At 36.7% G+C, this 16,530-nt stretch overlaps 1 protein-coding gene and 1 pseudogene across 1 annotated transcript in view; both read right to left on the bottom strand.

Moving 5' to 3' along the window:
* Positions 1-681: 681 nt before the first annotated feature.
* LOC109683454 (small ribosomal subunit protein uS13-like) lies at positions 682-1,126 on the bottom strand (annotated as a pseudogene).
* A 6,241-nt stretch (positions 1,127-7,367) lies between these two features.
* Spata16 (spermatogenesis associated 16) overlaps positions 7,368-16,530 on the bottom strand; it is a 199,061-nt gene continuing 189,898 nt past the window's right edge. Inside the window, exon 10 of the mRNA XM_074072391.1 lies at positions 7,368-7,490. Coding sequence (XP_073928492.1) covers positions 7,368-7,490 — 123 coding nt within the window. The remainder of the gene's footprint in view (positions 7,491-16,530) is intronic.

Below are 16,530 nucleotides of genomic sequence, written 5' to 3'. Positions count from 1 at the left end.
GATTATTCTTCTTGAGTATTCCCAGGAAACCCTGTTGAATAAGGTGGGTCCTTTGATGGTTGCCATCTGTCTTGAGCCAAGGAAAGTTCTGTAGTTCTTTGGGTTAGAAAGTCTTTAGGGAGACTTAAAGCAATATCAGCAAGTTATGGTCTTTATCATGTCCACAGCATAACGTGCTGTGTGCAGTATTATACTGAACACACTGTGGACCCATGTTCCAGGAGTGGGATCTGCCTTCTGTTGATGTCTCATCTTACAGGACCAGTATGAAAGGGGATAGGTATCTATAGACTGCAGAGCTTTCAAGATCATTATCTGGGGAAGCCAACTGCCTTCCCTGCTTGCAATCTATGGAAACATAGCCCAGGTAATATGGACGAGAAAGTTTTCAACCCCTCCTGCCAAGAGGAGAGCCTCCTGTTCCAGCTCATTTACTGTCCAGACTGGTGCTATACATACGTAATTCAAGCCACATGTGTCATTTTGAAGAGTTTAGTAATTACAGTTAAAAAAGTGAAAAGAGACAGACAAAATTTATTTTGATAATACATTTTCTTTGAATTATTAAATCTGGGATAGTATCATTTTAACATGTAATCAATATAAAATTGTTACTGAGATCTACATTCTTTTCTTTTTTTAAAAAAATTCATATAAATTTATCAACAGAAAGGCTCAGACTCATTTCTTCTTGAACACGCCCACAGTATGACCACGATGGCCAGTGGTCTTGGTGTGTTGGCCTCTGACCCAAAGGCCCCAAAAGTGGCACAGGCCTCAATGGGCCCTAATCTTCTTCGTTGCTCCAGGTCTTCACGGAGCTTGTTGTCCAGCCCATTGGCCAGAAGCTGGCTGTATTTTCCTTTACAGCCTTCTGTCTGTTCAGAGCCAGTCTGGAATCTTGTACTGGCATGGATTCTGCATAATGGTGATCACATGTTCCACCTCATCCTCAGTGAGTTGTCCAGGCCTCTTGGTGAGGTCAATGTCTGTTTTCCTCAACATCACTTGAGCATATCTTCACCCCATACCCTTAACTGCAGTGATGGCAAAGGCTATTTTCTGCCACACAGGTGTTGAGTACTCCCAAAATGTGCTGAAACTTCTCAGGGATCACTAGAGACATGGTGCAGTAACAGCTGCATGTGGGCCTCCAGTGGAAGAGCTACATTCTTTTTTATACTGTCTTTGAAGTCACATATGTATTTTATACTTACAGCACATCTCTATTTGAACACTACATTTTCATCTGAAATGCTTGAGCTGTATTCAGAGTTCATAAAAGTTAGAGCTTAAAGGGTGAGGGAGGGGGCAGGGGGAAGGGGGGAGAAATGACCCAAACATCATATGCACATATGAATAAAAGAAAAATAAATAAATAAAAAATAAAAACATTTAAAAAAAAGGTGATTTTTGTACTGAAGTTGTTCCAAATATACTTCAGTTTTCCAATAACTAAATTAACAGTTTTAAAATTTAAAATTGAAAAGTTAAATTAAAAATTTGAAGTTTAAATAAGAAAACTGCATTTCTTTGGTTACCTTGGCTAAATGTCAGGGGCTGGATAGCCTTATGTTACTAGTGCTTACCATAATGCATAGAGAGCCAGCTCTCAGAGTCAGTTTTGGGTGGTTTCAGGAATGGAATACTGCTCCGCTTCTTGGGACCCACAAGGTCCTAAAATAGTACTATAGTAATAAAACACAATGAAGCACTCTTCCAAGTCCCTACTCTGGAGTAAAGCTGCCTGGGCTTAATTTCTAGCTTTGCTACTTTCTAGCCGTAAGGAAGTTACTACATCTTCTAGGCCTCAAGTTACTCATGTGCATAAAGAAGGTAACTTTTGTCTCAGCTTTGTGATGAGGACTAAACAGGACAATGCCTGCCTTATAGTGAGTTGTAAATAAAGGTAATGTGTAATTGCTTCAGTGCTTAAGCCATCATTTCACATTCATTGTCTTATCTACTCCTTAGTAAAATCTTAATAAAGTTAGAACTTGAACTCAGGTTTTCAAGATTTTTGCTCTATGTATTATGTGGCCATCATCAATTAACTTGAACTGAGTGGTACCTGTGAGAGTATTGTTCTTAGGGTTTTACATTTAATGGCTATACTACATTGCACTGATTTCCCCCACTTGGCTTTCAGGAAGCAGGGTCTGAAACAACTATTTATCCATACACCTGTTGTACAAGTCTTAGAGAAAAGGCTGATGAGCTATCAACATCAGGGATTTAAGTCCTTCAATTCCTCACTAAATTATTTGCCTTTCTACTTCCCTAAACATATATTTAAAAAGAAAGTTAAAGTCTTGATTATTAATTTTGCACATTGCCTTGGGTCAATAGAAGATCACCAGATAAGCACATATCCAGTATTCATTTTCAAGTTCTGATGTCATTTATCACATAATATCCATGAAGAATGATTTTGAGCCCTGATTATCTCAGGCAGTCTTAGTGTTTCTGGATTCTGTTTACTGATGCACAAGCAGAATGTGCCTGTATTCATAACTTTTGGGATGCTCGTTTGGGTCATTTTTCTGATTTTTCCTTTTGATGTCTTGTCAGAAATATGTGCCTGCCTACAGGTGTCATTACATTCTATCTTGACGATCTGCAGCTTGTCAAGGCTGCACAATAATCCTTTGTATCCATGTCCGTGAGCCTCAGGAACTGGAGTGGTTTAGGCAACTTGTGAAATAATCTGATTGAATTTAGACTCTGTCATACGATCTCCATGAATCAAGCCACTGTAAATCAAAGCATTGCTCTGCCAGTAGTCTCTCAACTTTCAATACGTTTTGATTTAAGGGATGTTGGTTTGTGTGCATCTCACATTCACGAGATGATATCCTGAGAGCATAGGGAAAGAACTAAATGAAATTATCAGAGGAGAAAGTTATGAGGAACACAAGCAGGAGAGATAAGGGACAACCTATATGTGATGTCGTTACCATTTGTAAACACAGGTAAAACTCCATCACTGGTTCTCTATTTAATGGTTTCTTCTGTGACTCTCTGGACTGCCAGTGCCTGGGATTCGTGGTGGATGTAGTCATGAAAGTGTGCCTCAAAGAATTCTGTAAATAAAATGACTTCTGTCTATGCAACAGTCATTATCTGTGATGTAAAAATTACAATATACAGTTTTTTTTTCAAGCAGGGAAAGAGAAACTTATCTGAGTTAGTTCTTTCTCTGCAGAGAGGCACTAAATAATATTTTAAGAGACTATTTTTTGTTATTAAGGAACAGATTGCATAATATTAAGAAAAAGGTAATAAAATCACCCATAATTTTCCACTAAAGATAGCCATTCTTAGTAACTATTGTATTTCCTTCCAGTCTTTTATATGCATATACTTTATAATCCAGTTATAATTATACTATATATAGTTTTACTTCTTATCTTTTTTCTTTTAATGTTTTAAAGTTTTTCTATATTATTAAGTTAAGCATTGAATAGACTATCATAAATCATTTAGCTTATTACCTATGTTGGGAAATTTTGGTTGGGCTCATTTTACCTTCCTTTTAAAAATAACTCTGTGGTGAATACTTTTATCTTTTAATATATATTTGATTATTTCATGTGATTTCCTAGAAGTGGAATTTTTGGGGCAAGGGGAACATTTAGGTATCTTTAGGATTCTTGATACACACTCACAAATTGTTTTCTAGACAGGTTTTTAAATTTATACAATTGTATTTCATCAGAAGCATGTAGGAGTGCCTGGTAATTCAGGGTTCTTTAAACAAACATACCAGGGTAAACACACAAAGTAAGTGTGGGTCTCTTCACAGTCCTCACCTTGGAATGCTCCCCTCATCTCAATGCAGTCGCCATTGCATTACTTCATAGGTCCACATGATCCACACAGAGTAGCATTATTCAGTTGACCTCCACTCTATGTACCAATTTGGGATCTGAGTAGCTTTGGGCTGTTTTCAAAAATTGTATCACCTATTCTCAAAGGATAAAGATTAGCCGCCTTTGAAGATGTAGAAAAACTACCAACACTGAAGCTGTAGCTCGTCAGCAGGTAGCAAAAGCTGTTTTACTACTAAAAAACCACAATGAGCAGACAACATTTACTACTCACCTTTCCTTCTTCAAAGATCCTGACTCTGCTGAATGCTGCTATTCATAACTTTTGGGAGGTTATCAAAGCAATGCGACCAAAAGGCCAACAATGATGAGGAGGAGATGGACAATGTGGTGTGTGCTGTCCACAGCTCCCACGCTAGCAGTTTCTAAGTTATCTGATACAAAGTTAGATCTGTAAATTGGGGATGGGGGGGATTAGCAGAGTGCATTTATTATAAAATTATTCCGTTAAGAGAAATGACTTGGTTGTTCCATAGATGTATTATAATGAATTTTTAATAAACATTTTTATTAGGATATATTCATTGTTCAGGGAGATTCATAGTGAAGTGACAATTTTGCTTAGGTTTATATTGTACGTTAGTTACGTCACCCCCACCATCTGTCTCCTCTCACCCCTGTCCCTGCTCTACTTAAAGCAATTGCAAAGGGGGTTAAGGGAGGGGCCGGGGGAAGAGGGGGAGAAATGACCCAAACATTGTATGCACATATGAATAAAAGAAAAAAAACAGCAATTGCAAGAGGTTTCTTTGTTCTATTTCATATAGGTACATGAAGTCCACTAACCATATACCTTCACCTAATCTCCTTTATTCCCCCTCCCCCTCCCACTCTTCCCCCTCCAACTGTACCTATTTTACAGTTCTGTCTTTTGTTACTAATATTTAAGTTGATGTTCAAAGGGGTTTCTCAGTGTGTTCCCACTGTGGATATACTTTACTTTGGTCCATTCAACCCCTTCCATTACTCTCCCTTATCCCCTATTGTAATGAATTTTGTGGGGGGTAGGAAGAGGGGAAGCGAGGAAAGAGGGAGTGGAAGAGAGACAAAGACACATACACACACAGAGGTAGAGAGAGCTAGGTAAAAGGTGACAAAACAGTAATTACAAAGTTTTCAAAAATTTGAAAATAACAACCTGAGAAAAAGAAGCAGACAAGACAATACCAAAATGTCTTGAAGAATGATCAAGTACTGATAAATATGATCAAATGCCTGATATTAGGGTGGATGTGGAACAGAACATATTATCATTTTCATGTGGTCATGGGGGGGCCCTCCTTTGGGATTTGTCCTTTGGAGGTGAGTTGTAAAAATATATTAGCATACAACAGTTTTACAGGGGCTACATTGTGATATTTATGTATATATTTACATCTTATATTTACCCCCTCCATCATTCTCCCTCTTCCTCTTTCTCAGAACAATTTCAACAGGTTTCATTCTTCTATTTTCATATATGAATATAAAATACATCCACCATTTTCATACTCATTCACCCTTTCATTATGACGACTCCCCTCCCACTGGTACCCATCTCTGGAAAAGACCAATTTAATTTACCCTCCTGACCTTCATTTTTTTTTTTCTTTTTTGGCAGTACTTGGGTTTGAACTCAGGGCCTCACACTTGCTAACCTTCATTTTTTTAAAGTGAATATTGATAGTCCAAGGGGGTTTTACCTGTATATATTGTGCTTTTATCAAGTTACCCCCCCCATCATGTTACTTACTCATTCTCTAATATTCCCTAATATTCAACAGTTTATCATAGTGAGGTGAGATTCTTTTGGTGGTACTGGGATTTGAATTCAGGGCCTAACGCTTGCTAGGCAGGCAGGCATGCCACCAGCCCTGAAGTGAGACATTTGAATCAAGTATTTCTTCAGGAAGACTATACAGTGGCAGTCTCCTGAACACATTTTATGGACAGAATTGATCATCATAATGTAGACAGGTTGGGAAGAATTTGCTTAGATATTTTGAAAGACATGCTGCTCCCAGCACGAGAGCCCAGCAGAGCTCATCTTTCCATGCAGAGACATCAGCAACAGATGGAAGGACACAGGGATGGAAGATAAAGGAGGATGGGATTATCAAGGTATTTAGGGCATGGGCTAGTTTACAATTAATAATGTTGAAATTGACCTGATCATCAAGTGCGTATCACTTCTGGTTAGCCACAATATCATTTTCAGGGTTTGCATTTAATGTCTCTGAAACGTTACAGAATAAAATCTCATCTCTTCAAGAAAATGGCAAAGAAAGAACACTTTTCTTGTCACTGAGCTTTTCTTTTTAAGGACGGGAAATTCCTGGACAATGGTCAGAGGTAGTAACAGCAGCAACAGTCAGACAGAAGGCTGATCCATTTATCTGAGACTCCTACATTCAACCCGACTCTGGTGTTCATACAAAGAAATAGCTTTCCAGTGTTTATAAGAACAGAACTGATGCTGTGCCAATTTGAGTTTAGAAGCAAAAAGGAGCTTCTTAAAATTAACTGCCTTTAACTGATTATATTAGTAACTGACCCAAACAAGAATGCTGGCAATAGAGGTGGGTTCTCTGATTTGGGTGGGTACAAAAGATAAAAGTAAGAATTAAGCAACTTATCCCCAGAGAAGCCAAACTCCTGATTGTCTTATTTCAAAATTTGTAAATATATTTATATCTTGTATTGTTATGACTATACATTGACTATTATTAATTCATCCCTTTATAATCTCATTGTATAAAGAAAAGTGCAGTACTAAATATTTTGTTCCTTTTTTCTTTTCATATTGTCATTAATGTACTATGAGATTCTAGTTATTTTTTGCTATTTTTAAAATTTTTATTTTACTCTGTATCTGAGTCCTTCTTACTCTCCTATTTTCAAATTCCCTTGTTGGCATCAGTTGGGGTATCAAATAATGGCTATGGATTCACTGCCTTGTCAAATATGTGAATTCGTGTTGTGTCACTTAAGGAACAGGTAAATACAATATAAAAAGCCCAGAGGCAATAGAGATTTTAATGAGACAACTGATAGCAGCCATACCATATGGCCATCTCTATAAGGATTGAGAAAGGATTATCAGCTTTATAATTTTAAATTTACTTTCAATGACAGTGTCAGTTCAAGTCTTCATGTGCCACACGAGTAACTCCTCTGAATTTCAGTGATATAGATATATGCCATAAACATACTTGGGTAGACCCAGAATATCTTTGTCAATTTTGAAAGAACAAGGCAGGTAAAAGAGGTAGCAATGGATATCAGCTCTTTAACTAAACAAGACAAATTTGAACAAGAGTCAAGTCAAACTCACTGAGAACATTTATTGCTGCCAGTTGAGATTAATGAAGTATAGAATGTATTTGATAGAGATGAGCAACAGGGTGTGCCACCTCGTTCCTTTGGTGACAGCCAGGCTAGGTAGAAGTGCTTGCTTCTTTCCCTGGGAAGTTGGTGGTAATGCCTGCTCTCTAGTGACTAGCTCTGCTGCACAGTTTGAAGTCGCTTCATTTTCGTTTTTTGCCTTCGAGCAGTTCTCAGTTTTTTAGTTTTTAAGAAACTGTCTTCTAATTGGTATAGGAAGTCTTCAATTCGTCCAACCTAGAGGAAATAAGCGGATACAAGATTTGTTACTGGTTTCTGGGATTTTGGGTACTTATGGAAGTGGTGAGGTATTTAAAATTAAATGACACATACAAGTCCATGTTGGAGCAAAATTGGCAGACAGGAATGATTAAACATAAGAGCCTCCTTCTGTTTCCATTTCAAGTTCCCCTGTTTTACGAACATGGAGCAGATGTGTAGGAGTTGGCTTTATCATTCAGTCCTACTGCTGTTTTTAACTGTCAGTGAAACCAGAGATTTCGGAAGGAAGTGGATGATGAAAACTTAATGAATGGCAGCCTTTTCTACCTCCTTTATCCAAAATAGGAGAGAAAACAAATCTGCCCCTTTTGAAGCCAGTGGTTCTAGCATTTATATGCCCCTGCCTAACGTGGGAGATAAGCGAATATTTTTCTTGGCAAGAACCATTTTTCTTTTAAATTAAAAGGAAAATTAGGAAAAAATAGTTTCTTTTAAAATGCCACACCCCAAGGAATGAGGTAAAATAATGACCTACAAAAAAAATTCTTGAAAAAGAAAGTCTTTCTACAAAGAAAACCTACAATTATTCAATGGCAGTTGCTTGGATATACTTTATACTCTGTCTGAGAGAACTACAGTATAAAAATCTGCATATATGCTGAATTGGGCTCTCATGAAAGTCAACAGACATAACAATTCATACTTAGCCTTGACTTCCAAGACCTGCATATTGTATTAGTCTAACATCATTCACTAAAGAGCCCTTTGTTATAGTTCAAAGCTAGAGCACTCACTATTCAAGGTGTCATCTACTTAAGATAGAAGCACTTAGACCTTCAATTTTCCAATTTTGAGTCCCACTTTTAAACTGTTTGATTTATCATTCAATGTAATATCCAAAAGATAATTCAGATTGTCAAAATGAGAGTAATAAATGGTAGCACTCATCCATATGTTATGCATAGGTCTTATATCACATCAGGTGATATAAACTGTCCACTGGATTCCTTAAGAAAACATGACAACTTATTTAAGCAAAAACAATTCTTTTTGAAAATCTTTTTAAAGTCACATCAGGTAAATTTCTCTGAAAGCACTTTTTCATTTATGATGTCATTGCAGGATTCACCAAAACAATCCTGTCATGAAGTCAGTGCATTATTCTGTGTGTCCCATACACTTATCCTATCCACTTTCTCCAAACTAATAAGTTAAAAATTAACATAGAGCACAATCGACACAAACAGCATGGGTGATACTTTCCCATTACTTTGATAGTTGAGCTGATGATTCATTGCTGTCATTTGCAATGAAAAAATGTATCATTTAAATCAAAGATTTTTACAATTAGAATGCTTGCAATTAGCCCAAATGTAATTTGAAATTACAATCCTAAAGCAACAAAAATGAGCTTTTTTCAATGAGACAGGAAAATAATTATTTTAGAATGTCCATTAAGTAGCTGAATTTTTGTAATTATTTTTAATAAGAGCAGGGTTGATTGACTGAGTTGCCTTTCATTAAAGACGATAGCCAGGAGTGGGGGTGCATGTCTGTGATTCCAGCATTTGGAAGGTTGAGGCAGGAGGACAGAGAGTTTGAGGCCAGCCGCCTGGATTACAAAGTAAGAACCTGGCTCAAAAACAAAAACAAAAAAAGAAAAGAAAAAATACAAACTGAGTCACTGGAATAAAAAATACTACCGAATGAATGCAAGGGGTCTCGAGCACACACACTGTGCATGTTGCACCTGGCCTATGTGTTCATCTCCCTCCTGGTCTGTCTACATACTGTTCTTTCAGTCTATTTCCTAGTGATGCTGGAATGGTCACTGTAAAATATAACTCACATCTTTGTCTTGCTTAAAATACTTTAAACGGATTTCTCAACCCTTCATACGGCCTGTACAGATCTGGGTGAGCTGGTTTCGCTTGTGCCTGTAACTCTGTCAGGCATCCCATCTGTCTTATGAGAATGTGGCCATGTCTCTCTGCAGCCTTGATCTGCCTGAAGCCATGCCCTCTGCTGGAACAGAGCACTTTCCTGTCCTCTGGGTTTCGGGTTAAACATCAGTGTCACAGGCAAGTCCTCTTCATAACCCAAGCCAGACAGTGTCTCAGTAACATATTCACAACAGTTCACACGTCTTTGTGTATTATGGTTTTTTACATAACTGTTTATAATGATTTATGTGATATCTATCCTTCGACCTGGATTTAAGCTCCATAAGGCAGGAACTAGGCCCATGCTGTCCACCATTCCTAGAACTTAGGATATGATAGACTTTCAATAATCCTACTCTCTAATAAAAGAATTGAATGGATTCAGAAACCAATGTGTTTTTCCATACTCAAACTGATGCTGGATATGAAGCATACCAAAAGGCCTTCTTTTCCCTTATAAACTAAACAACGCTACTTTCACACTCCCCACCCCCACCCCGTTCTGGTACAACTGCTTAGCTTTGAGACTGTGACGGCAAGGCAATAATGACTAAGGTGGTGTCTCCGGCCTTGAAACAATCATAGGTGGGAAGGGCTCTGAGCGAGGAGTCAGAAGGAGTGTTGAATTCAGCTCTTGGCTTGCATTGTTATAACACTGTGCTGTGATCCCAGGGAAGTCACTTGGGCTTTCTGAGCTTTAGTTTTTCTTTTTTTTTTAAACCAATATTTGGTAGTAAGAGAGGGTTGGCCTGGGTAATTTCCAAGGACACACCCAGTCATAAAATTCCATGTCTTGTACTCACTCACACCAGATCTAAAAAGTCCAGTCCTGAAGATGAGCACTCAGATTTTCAAATCAGAGGCCATTCCTTTAGATGACACCATTAGATGGATGACACAGTATGCAGGAAAGTAAGTCAGTTTTAGCTTCCGTAGTCACTGAAGTGTAGGAGAGCTGCAGCATGTTTTTAGTAAAGCTGGTTATTTTCTTTTTTTAAGTCAAGGAAAGAAAGATGCTGGCTGAAGAGAAAATAGATTCATATAACTAAGAAGAACAGATTGCAAACGACGGAAATTTCTATAACGCCCTTAGGAAAATAAAATACAAAGAAATACGTAAGTATGTAAGGAAGGAAATGAGCTGGTTTTGGGAGCAGAGGCTTTTTTAGACTCTCTTTTTGGTGCATAATCTACTTGCTTTACTATATTGGATAGGCTACTTGATCATTCTGGGTCTAATATTTCCATTTGCAAAATGGGCAGGTAACATTCTCTTATGTGTGTAAGTGCCAATGCTGACCTGGCATTACAGTGATATGGACATCAGAATAAAGGAGCTTGCAGAGAATTTTTGGAGTCTGGTGACAGAAAGACACTGAACTTCTCAGCAGGAGGTAGGCACTGACCCTTGGTATAGTTACTGACCTTATTCATATCAGAGTACAGAAATAGTCATCAATTAGTTTCTTAGTACCATTTTATTCACATTCAAACACTACTGCTATGAGTTGGGATATCAGTTAATGGGGATCGTGTCCCTGACTCTCTAAACTCATATGCTAAAATCTTAACCCTCTGGTACTTTAGAATGTAACTTTACCTGGAGAGATTTTATCTGGAGATAGAATCTACACAGGTAATCAAGGATGACTGAGGTCACTGTCATCCAAAATGACTGGAATCCTTATAAAAAGGGAAGATTTGGGGGTAGACAGTACACAGGGAGACTGCCATGTGTAGATGGGGGCAAAGGTTGGAGCTCCAAGCCAAGGCACAATAAAGACTGTCAGAAAACCACCAGCAACTGGAGAGAGGCATAGGACAGACTTCCCTCACAGCTCTTAGAAGGACCCAGCCTTGTGGTCACTTTGATTTCAGACTCCTACTCTCCAGAATTATGAAAAAATAAACTTCTCTCATTTGAGTCACAGTCTGTGCTACTTTGCTTTGCTATCGCAGCCATAGCAAAGGAATGTAATTACTTGAGTAAAAAGTGAAAAGGAGGCTCAAATAAGCTCGAAGTATCTCCTCAAACATGACTGATGCTCTTAACTAATCACTTTTTCCAGTGTTTCAAAGTCCTTCTTTGGTTGGAGCCACCTGGATAGGCTTAGTGTATACCTAAGGAATCAGAGAGAGAGGTCTGCTAATGGTGGAGGAGAAGCCAAACTTCAAACATGAATATATAGGTAAATTACCCAAAGAAGGAAGATGCTGGACTTGGACTTGGGGCTTCCTATTAGATTTCATGTAGGCTGGATCAAAGAAGAGGATCAGGCAGGTTTATATGGGTTAGCTCGCACACGTTTATGCCTCAGGAATTGACGCTTGAAGAATTTTTTTATTAAAAAATAAGGCTATGAAAAATTTTGATTTTAGAGTAAAGAAGGTTGGTGAACTAAGAATCACATTCCTCAGGAGTAAGTATCAAGTTTATACAACTGCAGTGGTAGGTTACAGGATGAGAATTGTGTGATTAGCCGTTTGGACCAAAATCCTCTCGGCAAAACAGATACTTCACTCCACCACAGTGAATTTGATAACACGAGTTTCTTTGCTCTGCTCCAGTTTAATTTCCAGACTAAATGTTTTTAAATATTTATCATCCATAATGTTTGAATTTTAATTCTTATTAGAATTACAATTGTTTTCAAATAGGCTTGAAATTAATTTCTAAAATAAACTTAGTTTCTGAAACAGAGTTGTTTCTGCTATAGCAGAAAATATAGCAGTTTGCTTTAACTTTTTTTGGCTAGTATTCAAACAGACAGACAAACCCTTGCATTTCTCTGTTCTTGTTTAGTAGATTTCATATATTACACAACATGAAAATCTCAGATCCCTACTCCTGAAATGTTATAAAGCATGCAAAAAGCTGCATGGCAAACTATATTATCAAGTCTTTGATTTAAAATGCTCATGTGATTAACATTGTTTATTATGCTTAGTATAGAGTTTAAAAACTATGTAAAACTTTGCTATCACTCTATCCAGGAAACCATGTGCCATGATCTTAACGTGTGTGCCCCCTCAAAATCCTCTAGAAGGTGGGGGCCTTTGGGAGATAATTGGATCATGAAAGTGGAGCCTGTGAAGGAGATAGAGGAGGGGACAGAAGAGGGGGCAGGGGGCAGGGGGCAAGGGGGAGAAATGGCCCACACAATGTATGCACATACGAATAAAAAAAAAAAAAAAAACGACCCAAAGGAGCTTGCTTTGCCCTTTTTTCCATAAAGAAGGCATCATCTGTGACTCAGAAAACAGACCTTTACTGGACACTGAATCTGCCAGTGCCTCTGTGTCAGACTTCTCAGCCTCCAGAACTGTGAGAAATAAACCTCTGCTGTTCATAAGCCACCTGGCCCATGGTATTTTGTTAAAGCAGACTAAACAAGCTGAGGTTTTTAAAATGTTCTGTTTTCAACATTTAATGGTATAAATTATCTGAAGGGTGAGTGTATTAAACTTTTCATTTTGAGATAATTATAGCTTTACATGTATCAGTAAGAAGTAATTTAGGAAGAACTTGGGCACTTTTTACCATTTTGCTGAATGGTAACATCCTGCAAAACCCTTAAACACCATAGCCAGGATAGGATATTGATGCTACTGTCAAGATACAGAGCAGGTCCACCCCACAAAGATCTTTTGTGCTGCCTTTTATAGCCACCCCATCATTCTCCTGGTCCTGCTTCTAGAACTTTGTCATCAAAGGAGAGTGATCTAGATGGAATTGGGTACTATCTAATTTATTATGCTCTGGGAGATTATTCAGGTTATTATCTAGTATTTCATGGAATGAATGTACCACAGCTGATCTAGCCATTCAGCCTTTTGAGAAGTATCTAGATTATTTTCAGTATGAAGACACTATGAATTAATTTGCTATCAACATTTGTTACATTTTTGTGTGAACATTTTCTCTGCAATAAATTCTCGGAGGAGCAATTGCTAGTTCACATGGTAGGTCATATGGTAGTTGTATATTTACTTATTTTTAAAAAACTGCCATATTATTTTCTACAGTGGCTACAGTATTTTTCATTCTCAATAGCCATGCATGCATGGGCCAATTTCTCTGCATCCTCACCAGCACTTAGTGTTGCCACTATTTTTTATTTTAGCCATTTTGTGGTGGCATCTCACTGTGGCTTTAGTTTGCATTTCCCTAATTGTTCATACTGGTGCATATCATTTTTTTGTACATCTTTTACTATGCTTACTAGTCATTTACTTTGGTGAAATGTCTGCTCCTATCTTCTGCCCTTCACATTTGACTGACTTTTTTATTGCTAAATTTTGAGAATACTTTATGTATTAGTTCTTTGTTGGATGTATGGTTTGCAAATACTTTCTCCCACTCTTTTCTTTTCACCCATTTTAACAGTTTTTTTACAGGAAAAAGTTTTTAATTTTGATGAAGTCTAACTTTTAGTGATTGCGCTTTTGGTGTCAAGCCGAAGAGCTGTTTGTACAGAATAGAATCCCAATACTATATCCTGTATTCATTCCCTAAGAATACAGTTCTACATTTAAATCTGCGGCCCATTTTAAGTCAATTTTAGATTACTGTTCCCCTTTTTCCCTCCCTCCCTCTTACCCTTCCTCCCTCCCACTGCCCCTCCTTCCCTTTCTTCCTTCCTTCCTGTCCACATGCTTATTATGTTCCATCGAGCTACGTGTCAGTCCCTCCACCAGTACCAAAAAGTTTTGATTACTGTAGCTGTAAGTCTTTAAGTGGACATACTGATCCGTCTCAGTTCATTTTTTTCCCCAAAGTGCTATAACCAGTCTGTTTCCTCAGTCTTTGTGTATAAATTTTAGAAAAAACCTTATGTGTTTATGAAAATTCTTGCTGGAGCTTTATAGGAATGTTGTTAAACTTGTATGTCAATTTTGAAAGATGTCTATACTATGCTGAGTATTCTAATCCATGAACCTAGTGTATCTCTCCATTTATTTAGATTTTTGATTCTTTTTATTACTGTTTTGTAGTTTTTGGCATATGAGTCCATATATATTTTGTTAGAGTCATACCAAGACATATTTTTTGAGCAATCGTGAATGATATTGTATCTTGATTTCAGTGTCCCTGGTCACTGCTAGTATATAGATACACAAATGGATTTAGTACATGTATCTTATATCTTGCAACATTGCTTAGTTTACATTATTTTGAGAAGTTTTGTATTGCTTTGGTACATTCTGTGGGACTTAGACAATTATGTTATCTGTAAATAGGGGGAGATTTTTTCTTCCTTTCTGCTCTACATTCTTTTTATTTTTTTTTTCTTGCCTTACTGCAATGGCTAGAATTTTTAGCACCATGTTGAACTAGGATGGTGAGCGCTGACACCCTTGCATGCTTCCTGATCTTAGAGGGAAAGCACTCATTTTTTTCTCTTTTAAGTGTAATTTTAGTTGTAGGTTTTAGTACATTGTCTTTCACAATTTGAGAAGGCGCCTTTGTATTTCTAATTTTCTGGATTTTTAATAACATATGAAAAGTTGAATTTTGTCAAATGTTTTTTCTACACATTGATTTGATTCAATCAATTTATTTGATCATATGAATTTCCTTCTGTAGCCTGTATAAGTAGGTAACATTCTTTCAAATATTCAAGCCTCCTTGCACTTAGGAAATAAATTTCACTTGGTTATACAATTCTGTTTATACACTGCCAATTTCTATTTGGTAATAGTTTAAGGATTTTTTTGTATCTATATTCACAAACCACATTGGTTTGTAGGGTTTTTGGTTACTGTTTTTGTATAGTTTGGTATTAAGATAATACCAGCTTTATAACAAGAATTGGGAAATATTTCTTCTTGTATTCTCTAAAATAAATTGTGTAGAATTATTGTTAACTATTCTTTTATAGAATTATCTAGTGAAACCAGCCAGGTTTGAAGATTCTGTTTTGGGAAGTTTATAAACAGTTATAGGACTATTAAAGTTATTTTATATTGGGTAAGTTATGGTAGTATATGGCTTTTTTTTGAAATTTCTACATTTCTTCTTATCCAAACAATTCTCTCATATATACAGAGAATTGTTTGGATTATTTCTTTATAATATCTGTAACATTTATAGTGATAGCCCATTTTATTTTTGATACTGGTAATTTTTTTTCTTCATAAGTCTTGCTAGATGACTTAAATTTCATTGATCTATTCAAAGGCCAGCTCTTTGTTGCACTGATTTTTTTTTTTTTTTAGATTTCTGGTTTTAGTTTTATTGATTTTTCTAGTCTTATCTTTATTATTTTCTTATTTATGCTTGCCTTGTGTTTACTTTATTCTTTTTTTCTAGGTTTTTCAAATGCGGCTTCAACTGATTTGTGACTTTTTCCCTCTCATGTATATGTGTGGTGGGATGAATATGTCTCTCTGTGAGGTTTTAGTTGTGTCCCACATATTCTGGTATGTTATGTTTTTACTTTTATTTAGTTTAATGTGTTTTTTCCATTTCCCTTATGACTTTTTTTGATGGATAGCCTATCTAAACATTTGGAGGTTTTCCTATTATCTTTTTGTGACTTACTTTTAGTTTGGATCTATTATAGTAGGAGAACACATTATGATTTCAGTTTTAAAAATCTGTGATGCTTGTTTATGATCCAGGATATGGTCTATTTTGGTACATATTCCAAGGGCAAGGATGTGTGTTCTGCCTTTGGTGGGTAGATTATTCTTTAAATGTTGGGTAGATCCTGTTGTTTGATGGTGTTTTTGAACTATTCTATATTCCTGCTGATTTTATATATATATTTTTAGTTGATCTTTCAACTGTCAAGAGAGGGAAGGAAGATGAAATCTTCATCTATAATTGTGGATATGTCTATTTTTCCTTTTATTCATTACAGCTTTTGTTTCATACACACACACACACACACACACACACACACACACATAGATAACAAATCTAAAATAGAGATTTTCTATTTATTTGCTGAGACCACTTTTTTATTTAAGTATATTTATAGCACTATTAAAGCATTTATATTATGGAAACTTTAAATTGTTTAGACAATACTTTTTTTTAAATTTTGAGATAAGGTCTTGCTATATAGTCCAGGGTAGCCTTAAACTCATGGTCCTCCTGCCTCAGC

This window comes from Castor canadensis, chromosome 5 (assembly GCF_047511655.1).
Source record: "Castor canadensis chromosome 5, mCasCan1.hap1v2, whole genome shotgun sequence".
Lineage (NCBI taxonomy): Eukaryota > Metazoa > Chordata > Mammalia > Rodentia > Castoridae > Castor > Castor canadensis.
Note: the sequence above shows the minus strand (reverse complement) of the source record. Positions and strands in the feature narration are given on the sequence as shown.